Source organism: Hipposideros armiger, unplaced genomic scaffold (assembly GCF_001890085.2).
Source record: "Hipposideros armiger isolate ML-2016 unplaced genomic scaffold, ASM189008v1 scaffold_298, whole genome shotgun sequence".
NCBI lineage: Eukaryota > Metazoa > Chordata > Mammalia > Chiroptera > Hipposideridae > Hipposideros > Hipposideros armiger.
This window is the reverse complement of record NW_017731648.1, coordinates 1,186,778-1,198,860: the sequence shown is the minus strand read 5'-3', so window position 1 is coordinate 1,198,860 and position 12,083 is coordinate 1,186,778. Positions and strand designations below refer to the sequence as shown.

Genomic DNA, 12,083 nt, shown 5'->3' with positions numbered 1-12,083 from the left:
AGCTGTTGTTCACCATCTTAGCTGTAGAGGGCAGTGTCACTGGCCCTCATGTGGGATCCAAACCCGGGCCCTGCTGCTCAGAGCTGGCATCCCAAGCTAGCTCTTAACCAACGTGCCACTCGGCCGGCCCCAAAATACTGCACATTTTTAATGTATAGATTTTGATGAATTTGGTGCCTCAGTTCTGAAGCCCCTGTAGCATAAAAGCAGTAATAAATGATATAGGTATAAATGAATGAATGAGAGTGGATGTGTGCCAAAAAAACTTCACATGTCAATACTACTGAAATGTCAATTTCAAATATTTTCATATGTCCCAAATAGAATCTTTCTTTGAATTTTTTTCAATTATTTAAAAATGTAAAAACCATGCCCTAGAGCCATAGTTGATCAATCTCAGTGCCATTCACACATCCCCACGATCAGTTCCCACCCCCCGTCTCACTTAATATCATTCTGGCAATCCACCTTTCAGAAGCTTATTTAGATATTTGGGTATCCTTTAAAAAAATGCCCTGCGTTTAATTTCCTAAAATGGTATTGTTCTTATTTTTCCCTCTGTACCCACTATTTTTTAACTTTCTACCCTGATGTTTATAAATCTGGTTTGACACTTTTAATGCCCTAGTATGTGCTACACTTTTCTTATCCAATCCCCCTCTGGTGTGCACCTGGGTTACTTCCAACTCCTGGCTGCCGTGAACAGTGCTGGGGCCGTCCTCACTTGGCCCCTCCTGTAGGGTCACTAAGCTTCAGGAGATGCAGTTTCAGAATTCTGTCTGATCCTCTCCAGAAAAGCTCTCCCTGTTCACACTCCCATCAGCCCTGCTTGGGTCTGAGGTGTCCATTTCCCCACATCCCCATCAATATACAGTTTTATCTATCTTTCTAATTTTTTGCCTATCTGATGCTGGTACAAAGTGGTATATCCTTGTTTTAATTTGCATTTAAAAAAAATTTCTGATGAGGTTGGGCATCACCATATATGTTTAATAAGATTCCTCTGTGGATTGCTTATTTGTACCCTTTGTCCATTTTTCTTTGGGCAATTTTGAGAAGTTCCTGGCGTAGCGTATCCCAGAATAGGAGTTGGTGAACTATGGCCTGCGGGCCAAATCCAGCCCACTGCCTGTTTTTTATATGGCTCACAAGCTAAGAATGGTTTTTATGTTTTTAAATGGTTGAACAATATGAAAAGAAGAGTAACATTTTGTGACATGAGCAAAATTATATGAAATTCAAATTTATAAGAAAACAGCCACACCCGTCATTTACATACTGTCTAGAGTTGCTTTTGTACTATTTTTGACTGAGACTTTATGGCCCACATAGAGGAAATATTTACTATCTGGCCCTTTGCAGAAAAATTTTGTTTACTCCTATTTTAGAACAATAATCACCCATTTTTAGCATTGTGAATATCTTCCCCCAGTCTGTATTCTTCTGTCAATTAACTTTGTCTATAAGTTTTTAGTTGTTTTTATCAAATAGAAATCTTCATGTTGGATATAGTTAAACCCATTGTATTTTTTCTTAAATTGTTTTCCATTTTTATTGAGATATAATTGACATATAACATCGTATTAGTTTAAAGTACAAATTCAAGATTTGATATATGTATATATTACAAAATGATTACCACAATAAGTCTAGTCAATGCCCTTCACCTTACAGAGTTACAATTTTTTTTCTCGTGATAAGAACGTGTAAGCTCTATTCAGCAACTTTCAAATAAACACTACAGTATTATGAACTATAGCTACAATGCTGTATATTACATACCCAGATCCTCAGGATTTATCTTATAACTGGAAGTTTGTACCTTTTGACCCTCTTCACCCATCCCTCCCCCTGCCCCTGGCAACCACCAATCTGGTCTCAGTATCAATAAGTTCAATTTTATTAGATCCCACATATATGTGAAATCCATATGTCTTTCATACATGGTTTGTGCTTTGAGGAATTCTTAAAGGAATCTTTCCCCTTCCTGAGGCCCCTGATACTCTGCTGCATTTCCTTTCTGTGGCTTTGTAGTTGTACCTTCATATTATTCCTTCAGAATTGATTTTCTGTGTAAGGCATGAGGTAGGGATCCAGCTTGATTTTTCTTGGCGAAAGGAAGTTGCTCTCCCCAACACCACGGAGCCCACCCTTGACCACTGGTTTGTGGAAACCCCTCTCTCTTAACCCCCAGTTCCTTTGGTGGGGGGGCTATGCTGGGCTCTGTCCTCCATTCCTTTGGCCCATATCTTCCCGCAACAAAGCCCCCCTGATTGGACTGTTGTGACTTTGGAATGTTTTACCCTCTCCTAAGCCATGTTTACCATTTCTGACCTTTTTTTGTAAAATTGTCTTAGCTGGTTATGAACTTTAGTTTTTCCATATAAATTTTGTTATCAGTTTGCCCCATTCCCCAGTGGAATAACAGTAATAAATATCAGTTTTATTGTTCTTGTTATTTTAGCACTGCAGTGTCTGACCTTGAACTCCTCATGCTGAAAGGAGCCACCCTAGCTTTTGGAGGCATGGCCCGCTTTTCTCTGGGGGTGGAATGGGCCACGGTGCTACTCCCATTTTTGTTTTTTTTTTCATTAAAAAAAAATATATTGGTAAAATACATATAACATAAAATTTACCATCGCAGCCATTTTTAAGTGTCCAGATCAGTGTCATTCAGCACATTTACACTGCTGTGCAACCATCACCACCATCTATCCTCAGAACTTTCTCATCTTCCTGATGTAAAACTTTGTCCCCATTAAATAGTCACTCCCATCTCCCTCCCCCAGCCCCTGGCACTCACCCTTCCACTTCCTCTCTCTATGGATTTGACTCCTCTAAGGACCTCCTGTAAGTAGCTTTTTGTCCTCTTGTACCTGGCTTATTTCACTCAGCATAATGTTGCTTTACCTGATTTTTTGATCCTCCCAGGCATTTAAATCAGGAGCCCTGAGTTTGGGGCAGACACTGAGATTGCGAACTGGCCATCTGCCTTCTGACACATTCCACTTGGCCTCATAGTGCTTTTGTTTGTTTGATGTGAATTTAGTGACAAGGTGTTTTTTTTTTTTAATCAGGAGCTCCATGAACCCCCACTGGAGTTCAAGTTCTGACTCAGGGATCAGCCTGGCCCAGCCACACCCTGGGTTGGGGTGCTGTTGGATATTTACATTCATGGCCAAGTGCCTCATCTATTCTGTGTGCTTGTCCCAAGTATTTACTCAAGTTGAGTGTCACCCACAGAATGGAAGAAGTAGATAGAGTGTATGTTAAAAAAAGTCTTACCTGTTAAAAGGAATTAAAATGAATTGGTTTGCAGAGCCCTTGGCCAGTGGCAGGAAGGGGACACCCTGGGGAAGTGGTGACACAAAAGCTACACGTGGCCTGGGGGGACCTGAGCTGTTAGGAGACTTGGACTTTTGTTTCTTGCTCCAGGCTGGTGATCTAGGACTGGAACTTCCTGCCAGCCCATTCCCAGAGGAGCATGGGGCACCCTAGGGGGTCTGGTGCCCACAAAGTCACCATTGTCCTTAGACCTACCTAGATGGGTTTTCTAAAAAATTGTGGTAAAAAATGCGTAACACAGTTTCCCATTTAAATGATTTTTAAGTGTCCAATTCAGTGGCATTAAGTACATTCACATTGCTGTGCAACCATCATCACCATCCTCCTCCAAAATCTTTTCATCTTCCCAAACCGAAACTCTGCCTGGGTGGGGTTTTAATTTTCATTTTCCAATAGATTTACTGTTTCTTTCTCCTGATTATTAAAGTAACACCTGCTTAAAATTAGGTAAAGAAGGAAAAAAAGGAAGCCGGATATAAAACAATATCTACAGCATAACCTGCTTTCGTTTAAAAAAAATCATATTAAGTCTTACCAAATATAGTTAATTAACAACTCTCTTGAATTAACAGATGCCTCTCTAGCACTCTTGATGCGCAGGCATTGTTCTAAACTCTTCATCCCACCTTACTGTCTTTAGTCTGCACAAGATGCCACAAAGTAGGAATGTCATTCTCCTGGGGCACAGAGAGGTTAAGTGAATTGCCTGAGGTCACACAGCTTGCTCCCAGGAGATACGCTTGTCTATAGCAGCGGTTCTCAACCTTCCTAATGCTTCAACCCCTTAATACAGTTCCTCATGTTGTGGTGACCCCCAACCATAAAATTATTTTCGTTGCTACTCTATAACTGTAATTTTGCTACTGTTATGAATCGTAATGTAAATATCTTTTTGTTTTCCGATGGTCTTAGGCGACCCCTGTGAAAGGGTCGTTTGACCCCCAAAGGGGTCGTGACCCACAGGTTGAGAACCACTGATCTATAGTGACCACCACACTTGGCTGTGATCAAACCTTGTTTCCAGACAACACTCAGTATGTTGTCGGAGGAGGGTCATGAGCCAGGATTCTGGGGTCACAGGGTCCTCCCTTTCCCTGACCAGCTATGGGGCAAACAACAAATGGGGGGGAGGGAATGGAATTCCGCTGCTCGCTCACTGGATGACCTTGGGCAGCCCTCTGTACCTCAGTTTACTCAGCTGTAATAGTCCCACTTCTCATGGGCTGGGAAGATTTTATGAAGTAATAAAGAATTAGCCTTGGCCGTGGGATGCAGTTATTACTGTTGTTGCTTTGCTGTTGAGACCCACAGCCAGTGCCTCTTTCCTGCCCCTCCAGGTCTCCCACAGGTTCCTGCAGAGTCATCCTTAGCACCTCCAGGGTCCACAGCAGCCTCTTTGGCACAGCCTAAGAAGGACACAGGCCAGGTGCCCACCCTTGATGCCATCAACAGGGAGCCCACCAGGCAAGCAGCCTCACGTGAGTCAGAGGAGGCCAAAGGCGCAGGTAAGTGGGGGTGGCCGCTAAGAGGGACGAGGCACAGGAGGCCTGGGCATGGCATCTGACTTTGGAAGACCCTTGTGACACCACTCCTCCCCTAGGCGGGCTCCAGGCAAGCATACGGTCCATCATGAAGCGGAAAGAGGGGCCTGCAGACTCCGAGGCCCACCGGAGGAGCCTCCAGTTCGTGGGGGTCAATGGCGGGTGAGAGGAGCCCCTATCTGACTCTCTGCACTTTCCTCGGCTTCCATCCCCATTCCTTGGTTAATTCGTGCCCAAGAACGTACCAAGGACCAGGTCTAAGCCCCTCACTTTGAGCACAGTAAACAGATGAGGAAACTGAGGCACGATGAAGTCAAGGGCCTTGTTGGAGCTCCCACGGTAACCAGGAGACTGCCCTAGTGGTGTGGTTCCAGAGCCTGTGCTGTAACCACTGTACTGCACTGCCCCGTGGAAGGCGTTAGGTTCGGCTCCCTGGCCTGATGCAGCTCCCATGCCAGTGGGGCCTCACGCCCTGATGGGCGGTTCCAGCAGTGTGGTTAGCAATGGGGATGCTCGGCAGTGTGGGATCTTGGAGAGGCGTGGATGCCCCCAGGGAAGTCACTGAAGGAGGGGACACATGCCGCAGCACAGCAGGAGCTAGCAGTGAAGAGAAGGGACTGAGGGCTCTCCTGGTAGAGGGCACAGCCTGGATAAAGGCTCAGAAGTGAGAGGAAGCAGAGTGACCTGACAAGTAGGAGGCATGGGGAGCAATAGACAGGGACAGTTTGGGGCCTCAAATGCCAGGAAGCTTAGACTTTGTCCAGAGGAAGCAAGAAGCTTGAGGGTCCCATTTGCAGTGGGGTGAGGATCTGACAGTAACACCTGTGTAAGGACCAAAGCATGTGATAGGTACCAAATGGTCGAAGGGAAAAGCAGTGTCTCTCCCTTGCCCCCACAGCATGATCTCAATCACAGCTAATATTTATTGAGCACTGTGTGCCAGGTGCTATAAGCCACATTCCTGTAGCCCTGTGAGGTCCATACTACCATTATCCTCATTTAACAGATGGAGAAACAGGTCCAGTAGTCAGCCTCATGCCCCTCTCCCACCACGTCCTGTCCCATCTGCAGCATCTTCCCTACCCTGCCCATTCCTCCTCCCCAGATACGAGTCCTCATCTGAGGACTCCAGCACAGCGGAGAACTTCTCGGACAATGAGAGCACAGAGAACGAGGCCCCCGAACCTGGGGAGAGGGTACCGAGTGTGGCTGAAGCCCCCCAGCTCAGGCCCACAGGGACGGCAGTGGCCAGAACCAGCCGGGAGGAGTGCCAGCTATCTCGGGAGTCTCAGTATGTGCCCACAGCTGAGGAGGCATCACAATCAAGTGCGGAGAAGGAGATCCGGTCAGTTTTCTAGGTGGGAGGGATTCAGGTAGGGCCCAGGGGTGTGTGGGGGGCACCTCAGATCCCACCATTCAAGCCTTTTGAAGGAACATCCAATCAGTCATGCACACCTTAGTTTGAACTAGCAAACAAGTACTTTCTCCTTCTAGGCATCTTGAAAGTCTGGAGGCTTTGATGAAGGGCCTTAAGGGGGCAATTTGGGCTGTTGGGTTAGGATTTAGGGGGCAGGCAAAGTTTGTCCAGCTACCCGCCTTCCCTGGTACATTTTTGTCCCACTGGTCAATCCTGTTTATCTCTTTTTTTTCCCGATAAAAAATGTGCCCTTGGGAAAAGATTTTCCATTGCCACTGGCCACTTGGAGTAAACTGTAGCCTGTGTGTCCACTTTCTCTTAGGGTCTGTTTTTTTCTCATGTCTGCCCCTTGGGGTATAGTTTTATTATAAAATGTGTTTTTGGTGAAGGGGACATCTAAGGTTCCACCACTCAGGTAAGCCCTGGCAGGGTTGGGTGAGTGCCATGGTAGAGAGCGTTGAGGCCCTCTCTGAGCACCTCAGCCAGATGTGAGAAATAGGGGAAACCCAAGAGGCTGAGGTGGGTGCTCCCAAGATAAACCCTTTCACTTCTCCCTGGCAGGATGGAGCTAAGCCCCGACCTCATCTCAGCCTGCTTGGCCCTGGAAAAGTACCTGGACAACCCCATCGCCCTCACTGAGCGCGAGCTGGTACAGTGGGGCCCTATGCCTGGGGGGAGCTCCTGCCCCATCACCCATACCCTGGCTTCTCCTTGTTTGCAGTGTTCCCTGTGCCTGCCTCGGGGGGACCCCGGGAGCTTGGGATGTATGCATGCTTGAGTCATGGGAGGGACCAGGGAGGTGGGGTGGGGCCCAAGGATGATCTCCCGCCAGTAAACCTGGCCTTGGTTTCTAGTCCTTTGGGGGCTTCCGGGAAGAGGCTGTCATATTTCCCTCTACTGGTATCTACACTTGCCTTCAAAGGTCATATCCGGGATAGAGACATGCACATCTTCCTCTGGGGGGCAGATCTAGGATTGCAGTGTCTACACTTCCCTCTAGAGTCCTTGTCCAGGATGGGGATATGACACTTTACTCCAGGGGCCCACCCATCTGGGTTGGGTGCCCACACTCCCCCCTTCAAAGCCGTGGGGCATCCTCACCACCTGAAGCTTTGCCCTGAAGAGGGTGTGCTGCCACCCGCCCTCATGCCCCTCTCCCCTCGACACCTGCATCCAGAAAGTGGCCTATACCACGGTGCTGCAGGAGTGGCTGCGCCTGGCCTGTCGCAGTGACGCCCACCCTGAGCTTGTGCGGCGCCACCTGGTCACATTCCGGGCTATGTCAGCGCGGCTGCTGGACTATGTAGTCAACATCGCCGACAGCAATGGCAACACGGCGCTGCACTACTCTGTATCCCACGCCAACTTCCCTGTGGTGCGGCAGCTGCTGGACAGTGGTGAGCTCCACCAGGCAGGATGAGGGGGTCCTGGGGGAGCGGGCCAGCTGCCTCCCCTGGTTTAATGGTCTAATGGGGAAGACACTGCCCTCCTAGTCTGATGGGGAAAACTCCACCCTCACCGTCTGATAGGGGAGACGCTACCCTCGGTCAGATGGAGGAAATGCTGCCTTCCCAGTCTGATGGAGGGAGACACTGCCCTCCCATTCTGTTGAAGGAGACTCTCCTGCCAGCCTGGTGGGGTGACACAGGCTCTACCTGTAGCCCCAGTATTCTGGAAAGGGCAGCCATGGTCTTATGGAAAGCACGAGGCCTTTGCATCATCTGCAAAGACCCCTGTATAATGGAGGCCACACCTCTGGAACCCTAGTGTGAGGGACGTGGCCTCCAGTCTGGGGCTTGGAGACATGTGGTCCTCAATTCAGCAAGAAAATCCTGGCCCTTCCCTAGTCTGACTGGGAAAACACAGCCTCCCAACCTGATGGAGGCGGCGTAGGCCAGTCTCAAGGAGACTGGCTATTCCAGGTTAATGGAGACATAGCTCCTACTCTCAGCCCTAAATGTGGGTGTCAATGTCCGTGGGCCCCAGTCTGATGGAGGAGGCACAATCTCCACTTTTAGAAGCCACTCAGCTAACTAGGTGACATGATGGAGACAGAAACCCTGGGGCAAAATGGGGTTCTCAGTCTGAGGAAAGGGAGGAATTCGGCCTAGACTGATGGAGGAGACACAATGCCCAGTGCTCATTGTGGTAGAGTGAAACAAGGTTCCCAGTCTGATGACAGAGATGTGGGCTGTCCTCGGGGACCCTCCCCAACCTTTAGGCAGGCCTAACCAGCTTCAGCTGGTCGGAGGGCTCATATCTGTCCCCTCCCTCCCCCCAGGTGTCTGCCAGGTGGACAAGCAGAACCGTGCTGGCTACAGTCCCATCATGCTTACTGCCCTGGCCACCCTGAAGACCCAGGATGACATAGAGACTGTCCTGCAGCTCTTTCAGCTCGGAGACGTCAACGCCAAAGCCAGCCAGGTACGGGCCCTGGGCGATGCAGACCTGGGCAGCCCTTCCCAGGTACTAAGTCCTGGCTGTGTGCCAAGTGGAGACATGATCTCATTCCATGCCCAGGGGAGAGTCCCCACCCCACAGATGAGGAAACTGAGGCTCAGAGAAGCAGAGTCATTTCCTCAAGTTCAAACTAAAGGAGGGAGGATTTGAACCGGGGGGGTTGGGGAAGGCGGTCTAGCTCCAGAGCCCTTCTTATGACCTGCCTGCCAGGCTGCCTCAGGTGCAGGACCTTCTGGTGGAAACAGGGTGGGTTGGGGGTGGGGGAAGACATGGGGTTCCTCAAGCCTTTCTTTACCCGACATCGTCCCACATCCTGCTTGGTAATTCATTGGACAGCAACTGGATGCGGGGGACTCAAACGGTGGACAAGCAGGCATGGTCCTCACACTCTTAAAGCTCACTAGCCAGCCGGCAGTTCCTGGAGCCACAAGCTTTGCAGGCAGCACTGAGGCTTGGAGTGGGTTTGGACTCAGAGACTGCGGGGAATTCACTAGTTCAATCAGGGCAGTGGCGTGGCCTGCTTTCTGGTTTGAAATCTCCCTTTGGCTGCATGTTGGGGAACAGAAGCTGGGAGTCTGGTGTTGACAGGGGTGTGGACAGGTGTCCAGGCAGAAGAGCAGGGCAGGCAGGATTTAGTGGGGACAGTGAAAAAGGGAGGGACGTGCAGTGGCTTAAATGCAGTGAAGGAGAGAAGTTGTGATGGTGCATAACAGGAGTAGACCCTGGTTGCTGCTTTTATTGATTTCATTATTTTAATTAAAATTTTTTTAGTGGTTTACTTTGAGGTGAAATTCACATAGGATTAACCATTTTAAAGTGTACAGTTCAGAGGCATTTAGTACGTTCACAATGTTGTGTAATCATTACCTCTGTCTACTTCCAGAACATCCCGATCACCCCTAAAAGAGACCCTGCACCCATTAGGGGTCACTCCCCATCTCCCTCCCCCAGCCCCTGGCAGCCACCAGTCTGCTTTCTGTCTTTATGGATTTATCTATTGTGGGGATTTCATATAAATGGAGTCACGTAGTATGTGTTCTTTAGCGTCTGGCTTCTCTCACTGAGCACAGTGTTTTCAAGGTTCATCCATGCTGTAACATGCATTAGTACTTCATTTATTTTTGAGGCTGAATAATATTCTGTAGCATGGGTTTACCACAATTTGTTTATCTGTTCATCCACTGATGAACCTCAGTAATTTTTATCAAGGTTCAACTTACATACAGAAAAGTGTACAAATCTTAGCTCGATAAATTTTTACATATGTTTACACCTGTGAGTTAGGCACCTGCTTTAGGTGGGTGTGGCAGTGGCGAGGCAAGTGTCACCTCCCTGAAAAGGAGACATTTAAGCTGAGACCTGGGGGGTGAAAAAGGAATAGCAGGAAGAGGAGGGACCAGGAAGTGCCAAGGCCGGTCGGTGGGAAGTCGGGTTGTTTGAGATACAGAAGGAGGCCAGTGATTGGGGGTGCCATTAGCCTCAGATTACTTGGGAACCATTGGAGGTTCTGGAGCAGGGGTTACATGCCTTGGGACCTGCATGGTCCATAAGCTTGTTCTGTGCCCTGCCTAGGCAGGGCAGACAGCCCTGATGCTGGCAGTCAGCCACGGGCGGGTGGACGTGGTCAGAGCTCTGCTGGCCTGTGAGGCAGACGTCAACGTACAAGATGATGACGGCTCCACGGCCCTCATGTGCGCCTGTGAGCACGGCCACAAGGAGATCACGGGGCTGCTGCTGGCCGTGCCCAGCTGTGACATCTCACTCACTGACCGCGTGAGTCCCCACTCAGGTGCTCCTCGGGGAGGTTGGGAGCACAAGTGCTGAGTGTCACTGTAGCAACGGATGCTTTACAGGACGGGAGCACAGCTTTGATGGTGGCCTTGGATGCGGGGCAGAGTGAAATTGCGTCCATGCTGTACTCGCACATGAACATCAAGTGCTCGGTGAGTCTCCACCCTGGCAGAGCAGGGAGTGGGGGGTTCTGGGAGGGAACAGATGTTTATGAAGAGATGATGGTGTATGGGACCTGAGCCAGGGACTTAATAGTCATCTGCTTTTTTAATCTGCATGGTGCCCCATGAAGAAATGAGTCATGGGGAGCTGAGACTGTATGACATGGTTGGCATGACAGTATTTGAACCCAGATTTGTCTGGTTCCAGATGCATGCTCTTAATCATCATTTACTCATTTGAGAAATACTTACAGAGCACCCACTGTGTCAGACCCTGGCAGTCACAGCACTGAACAAAACACAAAAGTTTCTGCCCTCAGAGCGGACATTCTAATAAGAGACACAATAAGCAAATTAGTATATCATAGCCAGGGCTTGGTAAGTGCTGGGAAGAAATATAAAACAGGGTAAGAGGGATGGTGAGCGGCAGAGGAACCATTTTAGACCTTGATAAAGTGGTGACATTTGAGCCAACACTTAAGGAAGTGAGGGAGCAAGTTGTGTGGGTCTCTAGGCAGAAGGAACAGCCAGTGCAAAGGCCCTGGGGCAGGAGCATGCCTGGTGTGTTTGAGGGCCATCAAGGAGCCCAGTGGGAGGAGATGAGGGCAGAGAGGCGATGCCACAGATCATGCAGGGCCTTGTGGGCCAGTGAGGACTTTGACTTTTACTCGAAGCATGTCAGTATATTAAAGGCCTTGAGATGTATCCCTGTAAAGAAACCTAACTGTGTTTAACCCAGCATTTCCCTTATTTGGCCACAGATACCTGAGTTTAAAAAAAAAAAATCTTGCCTGCTAATAAAACACTTTTCCAGAAGCATAACAGGAGGATAATATTGAAACTTGCTGTATCCTAAATGCCTGATAGAGGAGAAAGCCCTTCCAGTCTGATGGACTGTATGCTAAGTTCCTACTAGGCATGATTTCTTTTTTTTTTTTAAGATTTTATTGGGGAATTGGGGGAGGGAACAGCACTGGGGAATCAGGGGAAGGGGAACAGACAAGTTGCTGTCCTTTCGTTCTTCATTCTAGTTGTGGAGGACGTTGCTTCACTGGCCCATGTTGGTATTATCATTGCGCTCTTTCCGGGTGAGGCAGATCAGTTGCCGGCTTCTGGACGGCCGCTCACGGAGGCTCTTGGCAATTCACACCAGCTGCCGGCCACTCACGCTGGCTGCTGGCCACACAGGGTAGCTTATGGCAGCCCACTGCACCAGGGGCTGCAGCCTACGCCGTCCCCGGTGACTCACGGCTGCTCAGCTCCAGGTTGAGCTGTTGTTCACCATCTTAGCTGTAGAGGGTGCAGTGTCACTGGCCCATGTGGGCTCCGAACTGGGGCCCTGCTGCTCAGAGCTGGTGTCCCAAGCCA

At 49.1% G+C, this 12,083-nt stretch overlaps 1 protein-coding gene across 4 annotated transcripts in view; it reads left to right on the top strand.

Moving 5' to 3' along the window:
* KANK2 (KN motif and ankyrin repeat domains 2) overlaps positions 1 to 12,083 on the top strand; it is a 31,185-nt gene that overhangs the window by 7,760 nt on the left and 11,342 nt on the right. For all 4 annotated transcript variants that reach the window (XM_019659388.1, XM_019659390.1, XM_019659389.1 and 1 more), the window contains exons 5-12: positions 4,683 to 4,850; positions 4,946 to 5,048; positions 5,992 to 6,231; positions 6,865 to 6,952; positions 7,481 to 7,700; positions 8,585 to 8,727; positions 10,336 to 10,536; positions 10,617 to 10,706. In XM_019659388.1, coding sequence (XP_019514933.1) covers positions 4,683 to 4,850; positions 4,946 to 5,048; positions 5,992 to 6,231; positions 6,865 to 6,952; positions 7,481 to 7,700; positions 8,585 to 8,727; positions 10,336 to 10,536; positions 10,617 to 10,706 — 1,253 coding nt within the window. The remainder of the gene's footprint in view (positions 1 to 4,682; positions 4,851 to 4,945; positions 5,049 to 5,991; positions 6,232 to 6,864; positions 6,953 to 7,480; positions 7,701 to 8,584; positions 8,728 to 10,335; positions 10,537 to 10,616; positions 10,707 to 12,083) is intronic.